The 23,186-nt window shown below is 32.5% G+C and overlaps 1 protein-coding gene and 2 long non-coding RNA genes across 3 annotated transcripts; 1 reads left to right on the top strand and 2 right to left on the bottom strand.

The window, feature by feature from the left end:
• Window positions 1-6,778: 6,778 nt before the first annotated feature.
• Window positions 6,779-8,677, top strand: LOC111401060. The gene is made up of 2 exons (XR_002703914.1): window positions 6,779-7,875; window positions 8,263-8,677. It is a non-coding gene; the product is annotated as an uncharacterized LOC111401060 (long non-coding RNA).
• Window positions 8,678-11,146: 2,469 nt separating this feature from the next.
• Window positions 11,147-11,536, bottom strand: LOC111400233 (uncharacterized mitochondrial protein AtMg00810-like). Its single transcript, XM_023027660.1, has 2 exons — window positions 11,459-11,536; window positions 11,147-11,356 (listed from the first exon to the last, which is right to left on the bottom strand). The coding sequence occupies exons 1-2, from the start codon at window positions 11,534-11,536 to the stop codon at window positions 11,147-11,149; spliced, it is 288 nt and encodes a 95-aa protein (XP_022883428.1).
• A 5,072-nt stretch (window positions 11,537-16,608) lies between these two features.
• Window positions 16,609-17,256, bottom strand: LOC111401061. Its single transcript, XR_002703915.1, has 2 exons — window positions 16,882-17,256; window positions 16,609-16,783 (listed from the first exon to the last, which is right to left on the bottom strand). It is a non-coding gene; the product is annotated as an uncharacterized LOC111401061 (long non-coding RNA).
• Window positions 17,257-23,186: the final 5,930 nt, after the last annotated feature.

Raw genomic sequence — 23,186 nt, forward strand, 5'->3', positions numbered from 1 at the left:
TCGTTGTAACATATATCTACAATATATGTTATCATTCAAGTGCATATTTCAAAATTTATCGAGTTCAAGTCCTTTAATTTGGATGTGTAGGTCGTTGTAAATATTATGCGGTTTTCCAGAAATGTGTTTTCGAGGTTAATCTTAAACATTTAATTCCTTATTTGATTCAACTAAAAAGATAGATAAAAATTTAAATTAACAATTAAAAATTAATTTGAATCATACAATTTTATCAAAATTTACTAAAAATTTATTTTTTAACAAAATCAAAGAGTGGCTATATAAGTTTTAAAGATTAAAAGTATTCCAAAAAAATAAAAATAAATAAATCTAATAGATAATCCACGCATAGCCCACATACCATGTCAAGTCACTTCAAGTATATGGGATATTTTCGCATTGAAAGGGGATAAGATGCGTTCAAATAAATTTTAAAATTTCTTATGATGGTCCAACATGCTTTTTCTAAAAAATTAAAATGATTACGTTTGCGGTTTTATAAAAAATTTCTTGGTTCTAAAAAATTACGAACACAGATATATAAGTGGCATCATTGATATTTATGAAGAAATATACAAAATTTTCGAATAATAAGAATCAGGGATGAAGATAGAATTGGATTGCAAGGAACAAATGAATTGGTCCATGCCAGCCAGTGCCAAATCCTTCTCTAATAAGACTCATCCACTCTTATTTTTTCTTTTCTTTCAGTGTTCTACAACATTATTACTAATCTATATTACGAACTAGTGTAGAGAATGGAGATGGGGATGAAAGTAGGAGAACGATCGACACAAGCTCGAGGTGCAACAAGGGACGTAAATAAGTCAATTTGGTATAGGTAAAAAGTTGATAAAAATCTAAGTTAATTCAACAATTAATTTTAATCACATCTTTCGACTTTTATCAAATTTTCAGTCATATGTTTTATCAACTTTTGTCAAAATTCATTAAAAATCTCATTTTTAGCTGAATTAAACAGGGACTAAGTGAACTAATGAGGTTGTTCAAAGATTAATGACGATGACGAATCTGGTTCAAATCTAACAACAGTTTTTAGACGTTAAATATTATTCGATAAGTTGGACGTATAAATTTGACGGAAAGGATATTCCATGCAAGGTCTAATCATAATTGTAGCATATTTCTTGCATGTTAAAAGCAGCTTTCACATTGTAATCAAGAAATACGATGTGACTAAACCTTATGGCTATTGGCCCAAATGAAAGTGATTTGTGTTCGTGTCATCCTCTTACAGACAGACAGACCATTATTTTCTCTCCGACTCCACTCAGCTCAAATAAGAGAAACAAAATGCTTATTCCAAGGGATGAGTTAATCTTCAAAAACTGATGCTTTTTCTTAAGAATCCTGTCAAACTTTGACTTTGAATTTTTGGTTAGCTTTATGAAGTCATTTCTATTCACTGTGTATTCTTCTATAAAATTTTGAATGAAATAAAAAGGGAAAAAAATGGAAAAAGAAAAGGATCGATAAAAAGAATAATGAAACAAGAAAGAACTACCATCGTCAACCATCCCATAGTCTGTGTACGTGTGTGCGTATGAGAGAAATCATTGTCGCAAGCAGGGGCGGACCTAAGGGGGTTTATAGAGGCAATTGACCCTCTAAATTTTGGGGGAAAAAATTTTATTGCTTAGCTTTTTTTTCCTTAGTTTTTTTTATTAGAAGACACCCTATAAATTTTATTTTTGCCCCCCTAACGAAAGTCGTCTGGGTCCGCCCCTGGTCGCAAGAGTAGGAGCGAGAACGACAAGTATCACAAGATTTGGAATTTGGTTTAAGGAAAATGACAAAATGTAAGAGTGACTAGTATTAATATTGATACTTGAGATTTTATTTTAAAATTTCAATTTCGTCATGAAAATTTGTCCAAATTTTTATATGTCGGAGATCAATATTGATGTAATATTTTACTTTTAACAACTGCTATGGCGGGGTGGATTTTAGACTTCTATGTTTTCTTTTGGAGTAATGTTATTTATCTTCACTGAGATTGCAACAACAGTTTAGGTAGCACTAATATAACATTAAATAATAAGTGGAATTTAATTCCATTTCATTTAATCTATCATTTAGTGTCACATAGATTGAGGTTGTAACTCCAATGGGATTACATAGTATTACTCTTTCTTTTATCTTCTCTTTTTCTTTATTTTTGAAATAAGAATATAATAATCCTTATAAACTAGAATCTGACTAAATAATAGTTTTGTTGCCATCTAATGGGGATCTAGTTGTTTAAAAGCTGGAAAAAAATAAAAATTCACCCTCTGTTATTTTGTAGTTTGTATCTCAAGTCTAATTTTTTGCTAATATTTATGTCTTCACAAAAACAATTATATAAATATAGAAAGAAAAGAATCCCTAGTTTAGTTTATGTAAAAGTAAGATTTCTAGAATATTTTGATAAAAGTTAGTGAAATGCATGATTAAAAAATTAATAAAAATTGTGAGTCTATGAAATGTGTGATTGAAAATGAATTTAAAAAATATATATATTTTAAGAAATGAGAACCGCAACCCTGATCTACTACTCACTCCCATTAGACAAGATAAAAACTCCTCACTATTGATGTGACAAGATGCCTCATTTACGGTTCCTCTTGCCTATAGGGGACAAGAGATCAATAATTATGAGAACCAAATAGAAGAAACGCGAAGAATAAAAGCACAAAAAGATTTGTAGTAGTCGACACCATTTCCAAATGAAGAGATAGATGCTACAGCACATCCATCACCAATAATGACTGACTTCCATTAAGGGAAATGCCTAAGAATTTTGTGCCATTGTCCACTTCTCAATCAGCAGAAAATATAGTTGCTCCATGTGGCAACTTGCTCTAGATTCCATTTATTTTCAGATAAGCAGCTTAATTTGACTTCTTGTCTCTCCAACAGTTCCAGAATTGTAGTTAGTGCTTGTTTGGCGCCGTTTAAAGTGTTTATAATTTGTGAATCCTAGAATATCGTTAAATTTAGAACCTATGAAAGGACTTCCGTCAAATAAATACATGAATGTATAATCACAGGATGTGATTTATTGATTATCGTTGTCCCAAGTCAAAAATATTAAAACTGATCATGCATGTATGTAGAGTAAAAGATTCTAAAATTGTTGGAAGATGAGCTAAAGAGAGAAGAAAGCCATGGGGAGAAGACAGGTGGAAATGATAAGACATATTCTGCTATCTTCTCCCTGCTTCCATCTCATCCACTTGCAATAAGATTTATATTTTGCATGCATATATACCTCATCTCATCCTACTTTTTCTCAACCTTCCTTTTTGAACTCAAATTTGCATGTTTACCAAAGTTTCCTTTTTTCCTTTCTCATAAATAAGGAAAAAAAACATGCAATGTTATGTTTCTTAGCTAGTATTTCATAACTTTTATGCACCAATAAATTAATGAACTCCAAAAATTATGAAAAGTAATCACAAGACAATTGGAGTGTTTTATTTTTCCTTTAAACCACTAAATATGGTGTGTTCAATAAATTTAAGGGAAAATTGTAGCCACGGTCCTAAATTTTTGCATTTTTTTGTCGACATTACCTTAACCTTCAATTTTGTGCTATCACAGGTCCCAAACATTTGAAAAATTCGAAGATGCAGTCCAAAATGACGGAAAATGTTAGTTCCATTGTCAGCTAGCTTCAAAAATGGGAAAAAATGAAAATTTTAACCAATTTAAACGGGGTCATTTTCATCCAATTCTATTTCCCTTTATTCACTGTACCAAACATCGTTCATTTCCCTCCTTTTCCAAATCTTATACATTCTTCACTCTCTTCCATTTATCTTAGAGTATTTTTAGAATGAATATGGAGAGTAAAGTCTATAGATGTGATGACCCTATACAGATGAAGATCTCATGGACGAATTTGAACCTAGGAAGAAGATTTCTCACTTATCCATGACATTAGGATGTCGATGCAAGTAACTTCTTTGACTAGTACGACCCTCCAATGTGCGACAGAACGAGAGAGATAATCCCTAGATTTCTATGTGTTAGAAGAGAAATGGAGGTTGAACTAACACCCTACGTGCAAGACTCATGGTTCATGGAAGACCTAAATATTAGAATTTGTATGTGGTGTTTTTGTGAAATGGGTCAGTGCATAGATCTGTGCTAGATTTGAGCTCAGATGTTGTGTTTGTGTTTTGGAGCGTAGGTTTATGAGTTAGAAATTGAGTATTGTCGATGGTCTTGTAACTTATTTTCCATTAAATAAGACATATTATCATTCAACACTGTTGCCCTATTTTTCATTTCTTATAGTTTCCTCCCCTCCTCCTATGAGTATATGCTTCAAAACAAAGAAAAAAATATGTTCGAAAACCTGTTATAGATGGTGCATGCAGGTCTCAAACGTTTTCAATTATACATAGATAATGACCCAAACCTTTTACTTTGTCGTAGCGCAGGTCCCAAACATTTGTATTTAAATGCATATATAGTTCCAAACCTTTTAAATGAGTTGCAGAGTTCGATTTGGTTTGAAAGTTTTTTCTAGCCCTAGATTTCGATTTCGTTCATGATACTTCCTTAGGAACAATAGTGAATTCAATTCTCCCTAATTCTCTTTTTCCTAATATATTGCACAAATATACACCAAATATCACTAAACTTTAAAAGTATTTCATGCCAAAATTTCACTTTCCATACACTTCTTCTTTCTTTTATAGCAAAACCTAATGGATAATCAACATTTAAATTTAAAAAATTTTACAAATACTTTACAAAAATTCATAGTTTTCAAAGTGGTCGATAATAAGAATCAAGTCTTCTCCTTAAACATTACTAAAGATAATCCTATAATAGATACTACATGAATTTTTAAATATATAATGATGTAGGCATTCTTTTAAGAATTAATTTTTTATCCAAATTTTACAGTTTATATTGTATTTTATAGTTTATAATTTTTTATGTCCTTATTAAATGATCTTCAGTTTTTGAGTGCATTTCTATTTGTTGCCTTATTTAATTAATTTTTATATTTTTAGATTACAAGAATGATAAGAGGTTACAACTCTATTTCATACTTTGCTTTTATAAATTTTCAATATAAAAAAATTGGACCGATCTAAACTAGAATTGATAGGTTTGGTTCTATAGTTAGATACAAAATCAATGATTTTAGTTTTTGGACTCTCATTGGTACTTGGTTCAGTTTGGTTCCCTTCGAAATCAGATCGTGCCCACTACTAAATGTCCCTTACTAAAAACTCAGCAACTTCTGTACTTGTAAGAAAAAAATAATCTATCCCTGTTGGAAATCAAAATTTACTTAGGAGTAAGTGTGTCTTAAAAATTTACTTCATTTTTTCCCCCATGATCTGTAATTTTCTCTATTCTATTCCTTTAACTTTTCAAGAATATGTACGATCCATAAGTTGATGATATCCTGTTTTTCTCACTTCTTGAGCTTTATGATTGACTCACAAGCAACTTGTTTTCAGTAAATTTCAGATCAACTAGACAACTATTGATGCAACAAAAATAAGATTAGCACTCGAAACTGGTTGATTCAATTGAATACCGAAATTTTTGACATCATATATCTCTTGATTTGCAAAGAATATATATAGAGTAAATGGAAGAATTGAGAAAATCTAGTCTTCCATAAAATAACCTAAAAATAATGAAGCCCTAAGCTTTCTTGAAAAAAAAAAAGAAAAAAAAACTTTTGGAATGTAATTTTAATCAAATAGTCTTACTAATCATAAAATCTATATTTATAATATATTGAATATTAGATCAAGTGAGAATTATTTTTGGACAATTCTAGCCTACTATAATTAAATTATTTCAGTAATACCTTACTTTTTATTTTTAATATGTATTTATTTATTTAATCATTTAGTTACTATCAATGTACATGTACATTTAACAAATTCATTTCACGTATATGCTTTTATTAATGTATGAATTCTCTATTATTAATTAACATTCACATTCATTTAATTAATATTCATCTTCATTTATGCATTTCAATGTTATTAGTTCTAATTATAAGTTAATTAGAATATCACATTAAAGAATACATTTCATTAATTATCATCCATTTTTACTTAATGGAAAATTAAATAAATAATTTAACATCCATTATTATGTATTTATTTCCAAGTATTAATTCTAAATTAATTAACATCCATGCATATTGAAATATTACTTTTACACTGCTTATTAAACATTTCATAATAATATGCAATGCATGTTCGATGTTAACCAATGATAATAATAACAAAGAAATTAGAAATAAAATAAATTAAAACATAAGGGCTGCATCTTGTTTGCATTAATTATATATAAATAGATACAATTTTCTATTTAACTGTCAAAGCTATCATGCTGCTAGATTTTGGAAATATATGTATAACCAAATAAAAGAAAATATAGATGAGAAGTAATTATTTTGAACTCCTAGAATATCTTACAAAGCCGTCAAATGTGCTTAATCGTCAGCTTCCAGAACCAGCAGAATAAAGAAAATGATTCGTACTGCACCAAAATTCTTTTATAAGGTTCTTATTCTAAATTCTTCCTCTCCAACGTTGAAACTTTTCCTACATGCATAGCAACTTATGCCAACACTTTTTTTTCATAATAATTATAACCCCCATAATCAAGTATTTTATTTCAAAAAGAGTAAATCTATATAGCTACCTTTTCGCTTCCATAATCATCAAATTAAGTTTAAGCATGATCAGTCAGTTATTTACTAATGATAAAATTAAGGACCTTTGTTTAAACAGACATCAACACACAGTTTTGCCCTATAAATAGAGAAGTTGGAGAAACCCTCAAATCACACAAACTCATGTTCTCATTAGTGCCTTCTCTAGTCTCCCTGTTCGTCACTTTTCTACCCTACAGTCCTACAAGTCCCCAACTTGTTTAGGATTTTCTTGAAATTAAGATGACAGGATGAAGTGATATTGGTGATGAGTTGACAGAAGATAGAGAGCACAGATGATGGGAATACAATAACTTCCTATGTATCTCAATCTTTGTGCTCTCTAGTCTTCTGTCATCACCTTCTGCCCTCACCCTGTTGTTTTAATTTTCTTGACTTTTTTCTTCTAAACTATTCACTGTCAAAACCGTTATCTTGGCCAGATAAAAGGTGTAAAGGCTTGACCAGGGTATGTACAACGGGTGGCGGCGGGACTTGAATGTAGATTTTTATTTCGTTTGATACCACATAGAACTAACTTTTCTGAAAGCCAGATGAGATGGTTCAAGGTCAACTTGGTATTTGGTTCCCCTCTCTTGCCAGCGATTACAGTGAGCTCATATACATATTTTAAGAGTGGAAGGCAGTGAGAGTGTTGTTGACAGAAGATAGAGAGCACAGATGATGAAGTGCTTGAAATTGGCCCGCATCTCACTCCTTTGTGCTCTCTATTCTTCTGTCATCACCCTCCACCCATCTTCCATAATGCATTTTGCACTGTTTTTGTTCAAATTCATGATAATTCCTCAAGCCAAATAGAATGTTATCTTAGCTTGTTTCTGGAGTTGAAATTCATAGATTAATTTTATTAGCTATTCCGGGACAGAAAAGAAAAAGAAAAAAACCACTTGTTATCTTTTGCATCAACTTGATTATTATTCTCTCTCCCTTCTTATCCTATACTCCAGCGAGTCCCTCACTTCCAGATTGAGTTGGAGAGTAATTTTTTGGCATATCTAGTTAGGACTTTATTTATATGTCCTTATCTTCTTTCTACTAGCTAGTAGACAACCTGGCTTGTCCCAATTAAGTTATGTTTGCAAATTGCAGCCAAACATATGGAATCCCTTGCACATATCTTTGCTATGTTCAATTGGGCACTGGTAATTGTAAGTCAATACACATTTTACTATTTAATGCTTTATATTTATCTTCTGAATTTGCTACCTGTTAATATTCATTTACCAACATATTTTTACAGGGTTTACCTATTTATTTTGTACTGATACTCGGGAATTCGGTTCATCTGAATTAACAACTTTCTAAATTATTTCAATGGTCGTAGATTAACCCATAACAAATGAAGGAGTTAATCTCGTATTTATAATGTTAATTACTGTTTATATCACACTTCAGGCTATTGAATAATATTAATTTGCACCTATGTTGAAGAAAGCCCTACAATTTACTAACTTGGATACCTTAAATATTCATGTTCTTGGGAATTCAATAAAAATCTAAACTAATATTAATTCTTGCATTTCCATTTCTTACAGGAGATTGAAGAATAGAATGAGAGAAAACAAAGAGATGGGAACCCTCACAAATGGCTCACACACAAACTGTGTGAAGAAAATGGAGAAGTGTGCCTTTTATACGCCACCACAAAACCACAGATTCAACGTTCGATATTCAGCCACGTGCAAGCCAAATTGCACCAAAATACAATTCAAAAGTCACATTTCAAGAAATGCACCTTTTTAAAATAATAGTCAAAGGTCCAAGTCCAAGTCCAAGTCAATTTCAACATGTATGTTTCGAAGAGTTGTGTTGAGTTTTCGATATTGTATTAATGAGGAGAAAATTTAGGCGTAACTCTTGTATGTTGTAAAGAGATGTAAGACTTGCAGTCTACAACTTGAGGATTACTGTGTTTGTTGAACTGCTAAATCCTTGAATCAAATGTTTCTAGTGCAAAGACTCGATCAATAAGCATATTGTAAAACTGTAAATCTAGATTAAAAAACAACCCAGAATGGAGGTTGAATAGGATGTTATCAAATCTTTTGATTTCAACCGATTATTGCGGAATATTCAAAGTAAAATTATGTTTTTCTCGTATTGCTGTAAACATTGAGTCATTGATTATTTGATTGAATGATAACTACCAGGTTTCAAGAAACCACAAAAATAAGAAATTCAATATATACCTTGAATGGTGATTCACCTATACTAACTTTAATCTTGTTTTTGTATCTTAATCGCGCAAGTTATACTGAAAAGAAAATATATGGTCAATATGCGACATAACATGCTAAGCTACGAAGAGAAATCCCACCGTGCCCATCTTTATTTTTTGTAGGTTTCGACATTTCCTCCTCTGTTTACTGGAAGTGAGAAAGGCCTCCTACACCCTCAAAATTAATTGACGTATTTATTGAATATTCTGAAATTGACGGCATCAAAGTTATAGCCTGTCCTAATAGTATGATGCTATGAACCATTGAACTACAATCCCAAAGAATCATGAAATCTAACATAAAATTTATTTCTTTTCGAGAGGTTATACCATCTCATAATAAAGTGGTGAATTATTGGGCAAGCTCGACTTTGACATATTGCCATCGAATTTATTGTTTGTTTCTATCAACTACTTGGGCATCGATTATGGAAGAATCCATTATAGACTTGATAATACACGATCAACTTCCTTTTGTAGTACTCCATCGAAATTCAAGTACCTCATTGAATGTTGTTCACATGGAAGTACAAAAGGTGAAAATGCCCCTTCGCATAAATAATAAATTACACAAACCTATGCATTGATACAGAGGTATATTGGTCATTTGGCCCGTTGAAAGGAGTGGACATTTCGCTGGATGGTGTCGAAAGTTGCACATTAAATTTAAGAAGCATGTTAGGTGTATAACATTTTTTACACTTTATTTGTATGCCCTCTCACATTACACGGGGAGGTCCTGCGATCAAAATGATTGCAGGACCTACTCATATGAGTGGACTGTCAAAAAAAGTGTACAGCATAGCATTTCTGTAAATTTAATTTAACATTTTTTTCTTAGCTTTGGGACCCACACGAAGGCACCAAAAAATAAATTTTTTGATTTTATCAATTTCCCACATGCGCATATCACTTCTTTTGTCATTAGGTATAGTCTCCCAGTATTTCTAAGTTTAAATTATTTATACTTTAATTTTTCTAGATTAATGCTGCATTGGATTTAAAAATATTGATTCTTGTTGATTTTGAGCCAATTGTGTAGGTTCTTGAGTGAGTATGTGATGTTGTTATAAATAAAAATCAGTATTTTAAAAAAAAACAAACTAATTCTTAAAGCTTTATTCTTTTTCTTTAAAAAAAAAAAAAAAAAAAAAAACTACTAAAGATGCTTTAAAATTTTTCTTCTCATCTCTCTCCACTTAATCAACAACAATATTTTTCTCCTATCTTTCTCTCCGTCGCAATGCACAAATATCTTCCAGACAGCTCAACTTTGTCTAGACTCAATTAAATTCCTGATTCCCCCCAGTTTTAAGCCCTATAACCTTGAGAAAATTTCTTTGTCATGCTGTTTGATTTTTTTTTTTGAAAAAAAATAAATACATACTTGTGAAGTGTTTAGAGGATCTTGAGACAATAATAAATAGCGATCGCATTTATATGATATGAATGTTGGAAATAAAAAATTTATGGGATGAAAGACTAGAAAGAAAAATTCAGAAAATTCTCAAAAATATTTGTATTCTATGGTTGGCTGAATATAATGTCTCAAGCACAAGGTTTTTTATAGGTACAAAGGATCCCAAATACATTGTATGAACTTAATAGACTAATTAATGACTTTTCCTACATACTATGAATAATAGGATACAAAGAACCATTTGGATACATGATTTAAATAAATGTATGAATATTAAATAAACTAATTCATGTATCAAATTTAATTTTTTTTCATCATTCATAAATCAAGTTTAATTTCCAACACCCCTTTTTAAACTTGATTCCCTCTTGATAACTCCAATCCAAGTACGCAATCTTGCAAAATCTTCATTCTTCAATGATTTGATGAAAATGTCTGCTACTTGATCATTAGTCTTAAGATAAGCAAGCTCAAATTCTTTACACTCAGTGCATTTTCTAATGACGTGAAATCTCGTATCTATATGCTTGCTTTGATCATGGAACATATGATTTTTACCCAAAGCAATAACTGACTTGTTATCAACATAAATTGGCGTAGCTTCGTTTTGATGCATATGAAGCATTTCCAATAATTTTCATAGCCAAATGGCGTGACAAACACACGATGTAGCTGAAACATATTCAGCTGTACAAGTAGAAAGGGTCACAATGGGCTGCATCTTTGAACACCAAGTGAAAGCGGTGTTACCCATGAAAAACAAAAATCCAGTGGTACTTTTTCAACCATTAATATCACTAGCCCAATCACTGTTACTATAACCATAAACCTTGAAATTTGTAGAAGAAGAATAAGCTAAGCCATAATCAAGGGTACCTTTAATGTAGCGAAGTATTCTTTCAGCAATCTCCAAGTGAGTTAAAGATGGTGCCTCCATATAATGGCTAACAAGACCAACACCATAAAGAATATCGGGTCTTATACAAGTCAACTATCTCAAACTTCCAACAAGTTGTCTATAAAGAGATGGATCCACGTTCGTGCTCTCGTCATATTTTGACATCTTTGTTCCACACCCAATGGGAGTACTCACCGGATTGCAATTTTGCATTTTGAATCTTTCAAGAACTTTCTTTGCATAAGCTTCTTGAAAAATAAATGTCATCTCCATTTTGTTTTACCTCAATTCCGAGGTAGTATGACATGAGACCAATGTTAGTTATCTAAATTCTTGAGCCATCATTCTCTTAAATTCATCAAACATATTTTCATTGTTGCCGATGAAGATCAAGTCATCAACGTACAAGCACACAATCATAAAACATCTAAATGCGTCCTTTTTAACTTAAAGAGCATACTCATGTGGACATTTGATGAATCCATGATCTTGAAAATACTTGTCAATCCGGCTATACCATGTTCTAGGCGTTTGCTTCAAGTCACATAGCGCCTTCTTCAATTTCAAAACTTTATCTTCATGTTTCTTGACAACATAACTTAATGGTTGTTGAACGTACACTTCTTCTTCGAAGTATTTATTCAAGAAAGCGGACTTGACGTCCATTTGATAATTTTTCCACTTATTTTGAGCTGCCAAGGAAATGATTAATCAAATAGTTTCCAAGCAAGCAACGAGGGCAAAGACCTCATCATAGTCAATGTCATGCTTTTGGCTATAGCCTTTGGCAACAAGTCTTGTCTTGTATTTCTCCACTTCTCCTCGAGTATTTTTCTTTACTTTGTACACCCATTTCACGCTAATTGCTTTTTGCCCTTTAGGAAGAGAAGCTAGCTCCCATGTATTGTTCTTTTTTATTGCTCGGATCTCTTCATCCATTGCATGTCTCCATTTATTGTCTTTCATTGCCTCTTCAAAGTTCAATGGCTCGATGTCAGCGAAGAGACAAAACAAAGATGGATTATCAACAATTTCAGTTTTTTCATAAATCTCTGCAAGATTTATGATACGACTCGATCTTTCGGAGGGACTATCATGAGGAGATTGAGGAGCAGGAGAATGCAGTGGAGTGGCTTCTTCACTTGCGTTTTGGCTAGAGTCTCCTTCTTGGAAACGAAAAATCACGTATTCTTCAATTTTTGGAACATTCCAATCCCACGAACTTCTTTCGTCGAATTTCACATCTTTACTAATAACAATCTTTCCATTGCAAGGATGATAAAACTTGTAGCCTTTAGAGTTTGCATCATAACTGATGAAAATAAACCTCTCACTTTTCTCATCAAGTTTTAATCTCTTCTTATTTGGTACATGAATATAGGTAATGCTACAAAAAACACGTAAATGAGAAACACTAGGTTTCTTACCACTCCAAGCTTTTTGTGGAGTCATGTCTCGAACACTCCTCGATAGGGAAAGATTAGACAAATATATAGCACATGCAACAGCCTTGGCCCAAAACTCATTCTCCATATTCTTGCTCTTAAGCATACTACGAACCATGTTGAAGATGGTTCTATTCTTCCGCTCCACAACACCATTTTGTTGTGGTGATCTTGGAATTGTAAGAAAATGCCGGATTCTATTAGTATCACAAAATTGTTAAACTTCTTGAAAGTAAATTCTCCACCTCGATCCGTCCTTAATGCTTTGATTGAGTTGTCACTCTCATTTTCGACAAGGGCTTTGAATTTTTTGAATGCTCCAAAAATTCATCTTTCGTCTTTAAAAAATAAACCCAGGTCTTGAGAGAAAAATCATCAATAAATAGTAAGAAATAATTTGCTTTACCATGAGAGGGTGGTTTGATTGGCCTGCACACATCCGCATGAACAAGTTGGAGTGACTTTGTTGCTCTTGCGGTGGATTCCTTTGGAAAGCTTCTTCTAGTTTGCTTGCCAACGAGACATCCTTTACAAAGTTAATTGGGATGATTAATTTTTGGCAACCCATTCACCATTTCTTCATTCGTCAAGGTCTTCAAGCCGCCAAAATTCAAATGACCAAATCTTAAGTGCCAAAGCTAAGAATTGTCTTCAACCAAGCTTTTAGACACCTTGGATGGTCAACATTAACATTGAGTAAAAACATTCTATTCTTCTTCATTGGCACATTTGCAATCAATTTATGAGAAACATCTCTCAAAGTAAGGCAACGATTCTTCAAGTGAACGTCATAGCCATTCTCAAGTAATTGTCTCAAACTCAAACTATTAGACTTCAAAGTAGGTACATAATAAACTTGAGAAATCAAAAGATGACTTCCATTTTTAGCACGAATAAGAACATAATCTTTGCCTTTTATTGGAATTTTAGTTTTACCTCCAAAACTAATGTTGCCTTTTATCGACTCATTTATTGTTGAGAATAACTCCTTGTTGCCACACATGTGATTGGCGACACTGGTGTCAAGGTACCACGATTGTTTATTATTTTCTTCTTTGGTTGCCAACAACAACAACAATTCTTCATATTCCTTTACTTTAACTTAATTCACTCTCTCTTCATTATTGGTGGTGTCACTCTTACATTCGGAAGTATAGTGACCATATTTATGACAAATGTAATATTGAACATTGGACTTGTCATATCTTCTTCAGCCACCTCTCTTGGAGCCATAGTTCCAACACCCTCGTTCTCTCGATTGATTGCTTGATTTGTCATTATTCAAATTTTGTTTTCCATCATTTCTTTCATTACCATGACCATAATTTTCTCCGCAACCACGACCACGACCTCAACCATGAATTTGACCTCTTCCTTGAGATCGTCCTTGCTTTTTCTGTTGACTTCCCAAGGAGACTTTCGTTTGGAGAACTTGAGCCACCGATTCTCCTTTCTTTTTCAATCTTTCTTCATATGCTTGCAAGGATCCCATGAGCTAATCAAGGGTCATGGTATCCAAGTCATTAGACTCTTCAATGACAATACTAACAAACTCAAGTTTTGAATCAAGCGATTTAAGAATTTTCTCGATAACACGGCTTTCTTCAATATTCTCCCCGTATCGCTTCATATGATTGACAATGGAGGACATTCTTGTGAAAATAGTTAAAGACAGATTCAGACTCTTTCATGTATAGAGATTCGAACTCCCCACGAAAGATTTGAAGGCGAATCTTCTTCACTTTTTAAATTCCTTTGAAATTGTTCTCGAGAATCTCCCAAACTTCCTTAGTTTTTGTTGAGGATGCAACTTTCTCGAACATGGCTTCATCTAAGCCCATATGAATAATAGAGAGAGCGTGTTGATCTAATTTGCGGTACTTTTGCAAGGTATTCCTTTGAGCTTGACTTATAGCTCCTTCATTCTCTGGTTCATCATAACCTTTCTCTACAACTTCTCATGCCTCTTATGAGTCGAGTAATGCTTTCATGCGTATGCTCCAATGTCCATAATTTTCCTTTGTTAGTTTGGGAACAACAAAAGGAAATGAACTATTCATCTTTGAAATGGCTCTAATACCATTTCGTTGGAAATAAAAAAATTATGGGATGAAAGATTAGAGAGAAAAATTCAGAGAATTCTCAAAAATATTCGTATTCTATGGCTTGGCTGAATAAAATGTCTCAATCACAAGACTTTTTATAGGTATAAAAGATTCCAAATACATTGTATGAACTTAATAGACTAATTAATGACTTTTCCTACATACTATGAATAATAGGATACAAAGAACAATTTGGATACATGATTTAAATAAAAGCATGAATATTAAATAAACTAATTCATGTATCAAATTTAATTTTTTTCGTCATTCATTAATCAAGTTTAATTTCCAACAATGAAACACGTGTTTCTCTTTTTGTTGCATATTTTGACGATGTGAAGGAGAAAACTTTATTCACATTAATATGTTCATTTAAAACCTTGATAGTTGTTTTTAAAGCTAATTTATTTTTCGTCAAATACATAACACTTGCATAATTTATATAAATATGTGATGACAAGATTTTACCTCAAATCTTTTACAGGCTCTTATCCCATGTAAATTGTTTCTTTTCAATGCCTAAGTTGTTGCAGGTAAGAGAAGAGACTCTCTCATTATTTAAATCTAGTTTGAAAAGTTTAAACTTCGATAAAAGAATGAATTATATCCTATTTATCTTAAAAAATACACCTGAATAAAATTTCTTTAATAAATTGAAGATTATTAATTAATTATATATAGAATGTGGCTAAATGTGCCCAAACATACAAATAAACATGGATTTCAAGATCATATTAAAACGTTCATTTCTCAATCAATTAAAATTTTTGGTGAGACCTCGTAACAAGTCAATGTTCATTTTTTTATTTTTTTAACATTCATATTTTAAACCTAAATGACTTATATCATATTAAAATCGCTTCCAATAATAACTTGAAAAATTGAAAAATTTCATAAAAAATGAAATTGAATTTTTTCCCCATTTTGTTCTAACCTGAATGGCTGATGAACACGTGTTTCATTTCAAACAACTGTATTTTTCAAACTACAAACTGGTCCATGTCTATGATTTGTTGTCGGTCTAGAAGAATCTCATTATCCTGACACTATTTATTTGGATTCTTGCCAACAATTCTTTTGGAATTGTAAACATCTATCTGATAAACAAAAGGATGGCATTCCGAAGACGTTCAACTCCACCTCCTCCACCACCACCAACGGATCCTTTTGCACCACCTCCACCCCCGCCACTGGCACAAGGCATGTATGCATCCCCACCACCATCTCCACCACCGCCTCCACCACGTAAATATTATGCGATGCCGCCACCGCCACCTCCTCCAAGTCCAGTTCCTTTACCACCTGGACCACCACCTTATTCAACACTTCCTGGATCATTAAATCCCCCACCGTTGGTGTACACAGATCGACCAGGACCACCTGGTCCCTTATTACGATCCACATCAACCACCTCCTCCATGGAACCGCCCTCGACCGCCTTACTAGTGACTCGATATGTGTGCTTAATTCTGGCCTAGCTATAAGACTTGCGGAGTGTTGTAATCAAATCAGTAAGTATATTTCCTTTTTTCTTGTCTTGCTTCGAAGAAACTAGAAATGGTTTGTTTATTATGTATCATTGGCATGTACTAATTCTTATTACAGTATACGTGTCTGAACTTTGATGATATCTGAGTCTCATTCTGGTGTTTCTTGATCATGATAATCATATGTTTATTTCATCTGTGACTGTGTGGAACAAGACGGGAAAAACTCTTTTTCTTTGTAGAAAATAGTGCTAAAAAGGAAGTCTCTGTTTTGGGAATAATTTCCCTTTTACTATTGGTCCGAATACTTTTCTCAAACTTTTATTTATTTATTTATTTAAATTAACCATATTATTTTGAAATTCTTCTTCACATTAATGTATCACGAATAAACATGTCTCCTCCAAACTCTTCATTCTCTGGAACCAATTCAATCTGGGCTGGAGTTGTTCCCTCAAATATCCTTTGTCTTGCTTCCATTGCCTGTCGTATGCAAGAATCAATGAGCAGGTGATTAATACTAAGAAAGAAATATTCAGTTTGGATAGAATTAATAGCACAAGAAGCAGTTGAATTCGAACCTGTTTCTCCCAATCTGTGAGAATTGTTACAAGAGAAAACAAGAAAGATTGCAGTGTTGCCCCTGCTACCAATCCAATCCAAAGGCCCTTTCCTCTAAAGTGGTAAACAAATCCCACCAGCAAAGCCACTGGAATTCCAACCAGATAATATAAACCAAGATTCACATAGGCTCCTATTTTCTGCCAACCACTGCCTCTAGCTGCACCTGAATCCAAAAATGAAAAATAAGAAAATTAAAATGGAAACATATGATGATACAAGAACAAATTGCTAATATTCCCAACAGTTGTATTAAGATCAGGGACGAATGCAGGATTTCAGTTCAGCTAGGGCGGAGGAGCTTGGCCATCGATAGTTGATCGTTAACCATTGACTGTCGATGATCAACGATCGTAATAGCTCGATCGTTTATTAAAATTTTATCAAAAAATATTAAAAATTATTTAATATATGTAAATACATTAAAATGTAAAAATTATATATATGCGAAAATATAATTCAATACAATCCAAAATACTAAAAAAATACACTACAATATTACTCTGTAACTGTAAACTTAGATAATTGTATTTCATGAGTCTCATATTTTGAAAACATTTCAATATTGCCTCATGATCAATTTTTCTAAAAATATCTTTCTCCATAGATTTTCGATCTGGTTGAAAAAATCGTTCCATAATATGCAAAATACCCCAATTTATTTTTCCATTAGAATTGATTAAAAAACAGAGTACTAAGTCCACACAAGTTGAATTGTGCCCAGCATCTTGTCAGTTCATTTTTTTTTCACTTATTATAATTTCCTAAACATAAATTCCCAAATCAATAATCATAAATCATAACTCATAAAACATGAATATATCATAAATTAGTAAAATCACCATTTTCAGTAATAACTCATAAAAAATAAATCATAACTCATAAATAATAATAAAAAAAATTGCCTTTTATATGAATGAATGTGATTCACCGTCCACTAATTAATAAGCAATAACACAAATTAAAGAAATATCAACCAATACTCAACATTTAACAAGTCAGCATATAGAACAAAAACAACGAAAAAAGAGAGAAGGGGATTAAGAGAAACTGAGAAAGGCACTCACCACACCAATCATCAGTCCACTATAGGCGACAACTCCTTGCCTGTCAACCATTAGCAGCAGGCAGGTCATTGCTTTCAACTAAAAGGGTTTGCAGTTTTAAATTTCAACTAGAGCTTAGACGGGTTTGTTTACGGTTTCACATTTGCCTCGGTTTGCCTTTTATTACTTGGAATTGGATTGGGGTTTGGGCCATTTGTTTTTTACCATGATTTATTGATTTGGGCCAGTTTTTTTAAAGAAAAAGAGGCCCATGTGTGTCAATTGTCATCAGCCCAAAAAATATAAAATAGAATTTTGGTCGTCTTCTTCCCTCTTCCGTTTCTGCAACTACCAGTTTGCCATTGCCAACATTTGGTGCCCGACAGCTCCTGAACATTCCGGCGAAGCCAGCACGCGCGGCCGCGCCCCCTCGCCAGGTGCTGGCTCCGCCCCTGATTAAGATGTATATAGATCACCAGAGAATATAGCTTGTAAACTGTCCATGATGATGGAGAGGCAAAGTACAGGAGTCATTTCTTTTACATAAACCACGACTTCTTTTTCATCGCTAAATACATAGCCCAATATGTGACGATAAATGAAGATTGCAGTGCTTGCTATGACGAACTCTGCAGTTGACAGAATCAGCACCGTGTATAGAGCAATTTGGGCTGCCTGAGGTTTCCCAGCTCCTAGTTCGTTTGAAATCCGAGTGCTTCAAAGTGTATATGATTTTCATCTCAGAATGTAAACACGATATATAAGTAAAACTTGTAGTCATATATTCTGAGAGAACCTTGCAGCAGCACCAAAAGAATATGGTATGTTGTAGTGCATTGAAGTAGTCGTCATGCTGTTTGGAAAATGAAATTGGGTCAAAAAAGAATTTATGCCCTGTGTATTCAAATGATCTGTAGAAAGTACTAGAAATGAACATTACCACATAGATAAAACAGACATTTCAAGTTCTGGATTAGGCATTAGTCCTGAAAGAAGTATGATTATCTCAAATGACCACCATTCAGAAAGAGAAAAAAAAATTGAAAAGTCGAGGAGCATCCAAGAATTAACAAAGATTCACAAAATCACAATAATAACAGTAAGTAAAGTGCAAAAATTGTAAAATCAACACAAGGATTTTTCGGCCAAAACCCAGAGGTTCGGCGACCACTTCTAACGCTTAATCCCCCGTTGAGCATCTATTAAAATGGATAAAGTTCGATTGCACTATAAAGCGCCAAAAACAAGCAGCAAGTATACAATAATGTTCTAGAAATATTACAAGAGCCAAGTCACTAAGACTTAATTGAACCAACAAGGCAGACCACACTTCCACGAAGAAATCAAAAATGGATCACACAGATCTCCTTAAACATTACTAAAGATAATCCTATAATAAATACTGCATGAATTTTTTTCAATATATATTGATGTATGAAATCTTTTAAGAATTAATTTTTTTATCCAAATTTTACAGTTTTTATTGTATTTGATACTTTATCATTTTTATACCCTTATTAAATGATCTTCAGTTTTTGAGTGCATTTCTATTTGTTGCCTTATTTAATTAATTTTTATATTATTAGATTACGAGAATGATAAGAGGTTTCAACTCTATTTCATACTTTGCTTTTATAAATTTTCAATATAAAAAATTGGACCGATCTAAATCGAATTGATAGGTTAAGTTCTATAGTTAGATACAAAGACAATGATTTTATTTTTTAGACTCTCATTGATACTTGGTTCAGTTTGGTTCCCTTCGACCTAAATGTACTTAGGAGTAAGCATGTCTTAAAAATTTACTTCATTTTTTTCCCATGATCTATAATTTTCTCTATTCTATTCTTTTTAACTTTTCAAGAATATGTGATCCATAAGTTGATGATCTCCTGTTTTTCTCACTTCTTGAGATTTATGATTGACTCAGAAGCAACTTGTTTTCAGTAAATTTCAGATAAGTAGACAACTATTGATGCAACAAAAATAAGATTAGCACTCAAAACTGGTCAATTCAATTGAATACCGAAATTTTTGACATCATATATCTCTTGATTTGCCAAGAATATATATAGAATGAATGGAAGAATTGAGAAAATCTAGTCTTCCATAAAATAACTTGCAAAATAATGAGGCCCTAAGCTTTCTTGAAGGGAGGGGAAAAAAAAAACTTTAGGAATGTAATTTTAATCAAATAGTCTTACTAATCATAAAATCTATATCTATAATATATTGAATATTAGATCAAGTGAGAATTATTTTTGGATAATTCTAGCCTACTATAATTAAATTATTTCAATAATACCTTACATTTTATTTTTAATATGTATTTAATTTATTTAATCATTTAGTTACTATTAATGTACATGTACATTTAACAAATTCATTTCACCTATATGCTTTCATTAATATATGAATTCCCTATTATTAATTAACATTCACATTCATTTAATTCACATTCATCTTCATTTATGCATTCCAATGTTATTAGTTCTAATTATAAGTTAATTAGAATATCACATTCAAGAATGCATTTCATTATTCATGTCCATGTATGTTAATTATCATCCAGTTTTATTTAATTGAAAATTCAATAATAATTTAACATCCATTATCACGTATGTCAAATATTACTTTTGCACTGCTTATTAAACATTTCATAATAATATGCAATGCATGTTCGATGTTAACCAATGATAATAATAACAAAGAAATTAGAAATAAAATAAATTAAAACATAAGGGCCGCATCTTGTTTGCATTAATTATATATAAATAAATACAATTTTCTATTTAATTGTCAGAGCTATCATGCTGCTAGATTTTGAAAATATAGATGAGAAGTAATTATTTTGAACTCCTGGAATATCTTACAAAGCCGTCAAATGTGCTTAATCGTCAGCTTCCAGAACCAGCAGAATAAAGAAAATTATTCGTACTGCAACAAAATTCTTGTATAAGGTTCTTATTCCTAAATTCTTCCTCTCCAACGTTGAAACTTTTCCTACATGCATAGCAACTTATGCCAACGCATTTTTTTTATAATAATTAAAACCCCCATAATCAAGTATTTTATTTCGAAAAGAGTAAATCTATGTAGCTACCTTTTCGCTTCCATAATCATCAAATTAAGTTCTTAGATTGGTTAAGCATGATTAGTCAGTTATTTACTAATGATAAAATTAAGGACCCTTTGTTTAAACAGACGTCAACACACAGTTTTGCCCTATAAATAGAGAAGTTGGAGAAACCCTCAAATCACACAAACTCATGTTCTCATTAGTGCCTTCTCTAGTCTCCCTGTTCGTCGCTTTTATACCCTACAGTCCTACAAGTCCCCAACTTGTTTAGGATTTTCTTGAAATTAAGATGACAGGATGAAGTGATATTGGTGATGAGTTGACAGAAGATAGAGAGCACAGATGATGGGAATACAATAACTTCCTATGTATCTCAATCTTTGTGCTCTCTAGTCTTCTGTCATCACCTTCTGCCCTCACCCTGTTGTTTTAATTTTCTTGGCTTTTTTCTTCTAAACTATTCACTGTCAAAACCGTTATCTTGGCCAGATAAAAGGTGTAAAGGCTTGACCAGGGTATGTAAAATGGGTGGCGGCGGGACTTGAATGTAGATTTTTATTTGTTTTGATACCACATAGAACTACCTTGTCTGAAAGCCAGATGAGATGGTTCAAGGTCAACTTGGTATTTGGTTCCCCTCTCTTGCCAGTGATTACAGTGAGCTCATCATATACATATTTTAAGAGTGGAAGGCAGTGAGAGTGTTGTTGACAGAAGATAGAGAGCACAGATGATGAAGTGCTTGAAATTGGCCCGCATCTCACTCCTTTGTGCTCTCTATTCTTCTGTCATCACCCCTCAACCCCATCTTCCGTAAATGTATTTTGCACTGTTTTTGTTCAAATTCATGATAATTCCTCAAGCCAAATAGAATGTTATGTTAGCTTGTTTCTGGAGGTGAAATTCATAGATTAATTTTATTAGCTATTCCGGGACAGAAAAGGAAAAGAAAAAAAACCACTTGTTATCTTTTGTATCAACTTGATTATTATTCTCTCTCCCTTCTTATCCTATACTCCAGTGAGTCCCTCTCTTCCAGATTGAGTTGGAGAGTAATTTTTTGGCAAATCTAGTTAGGACTTTATCTATAAGTCCTTGTCTTCTTCTACTAGCTAGTAGAATAATTTGGTGATTCGAAAAAACCTGGCTTGCTTGTCGCAATTAAGTTGTGTTTGCAAATTGCAGCCAAACATATGGAATCCCTTGCACATATCTTTGCTATGTTCAATTGGGCACTGGTAATTGTAAGTCAATACACATTTTACTATTTAATGCTTTATATTTATCTTCTGAATTTGCTACCTGTTAATCTTCATTTACCAACATATTTTTATAGGGTTTAGTTATTTATTTTGTACTGATACTCGGTGAATTCGATTCATCTTCATAAGTCATCTGCATTAACAACTTTCTAAATTATTTCAATGGTCGTAGATTAATTAATCTCGAATTAATAATGTTAATTACTGTTTATATCACACTTCAGGCTATTGAATAATATTAATTTGCACATATGTTGAAGAAATCCCTACAAAGCCCTACAATTTACTAACTTAGGTACCTTGGAGATTCATTTTCTTGGGGATTCTATAAAAACCTAAACTAATATTATTTCTTGCGTTTCCATTTCTTACAGGAGATTGAAGAATAGAATGAGAGAAAACAAAGAGATGGGAACCCTCACAAATGGCTCACACACAAACTGTGTGAAGAAAATGGCCAAGTGTGCCTTTTATATGCCACCACAAAACCACAGATTCAACGTCAGTATTCGGCCACGTGTAAGGCCAAATTGCACCAAAATACAAGTCAAAAGTTGCATTTCAAGAAATGCACCTTTTCAAAATAATAGAAAGGTCCAAGTCAAAAATGCGAGGCAAATTTCAACCTGTATGTTTCTAAAGAGTCATGTTGAGTTTGCGATATTGTATTAATCAGGAGAAAATTTAGGCGTAACTCTCGTATGTTGTGAAGAGATGTAAGACGTCTTATCTGCAGTCTACGACTTGAGGATTATTGTATCTGTTGAGCCGCAAAACCCTTGAATCAAAGATTTCTAGTGCAAAGACTCAATCAATAAACATATTGTAAAGCCTTAAATCTAGATTTAAAAAAAAAAAAAAAAAAAAAAACCAGAATG

This window comes from Olea europaea, chromosome 10 (assembly GCF_002742605.1).
Source record: "Olea europaea var. sylvestris chromosome 10, O_europaea_v1, whole genome shotgun sequence".
Lineage (NCBI taxonomy): Eukaryota > Viridiplantae > Streptophyta > Magnoliopsida > Lamiales > Oleaceae > Olea > Olea europaea.

What these genes read in the sequence shown, in the direction of transcription:
- LOC111400233 (XM_023027660.1), bottom strand. Translation starts at nt 11,536, where the DNA reads ATGGAGATGACATTTATTTTTCAAGAAGCTTATGCAAAGAAAGTTCTT. An exon ending in AAATGCAAAATTGCAATCCG is followed by an intron (nt 11,357 to 11,458) that starts GTGAGTACTCCC and finishes AGTTTGAGATAG; the next exon opens with TTGACTTGTATAAGACCCGA.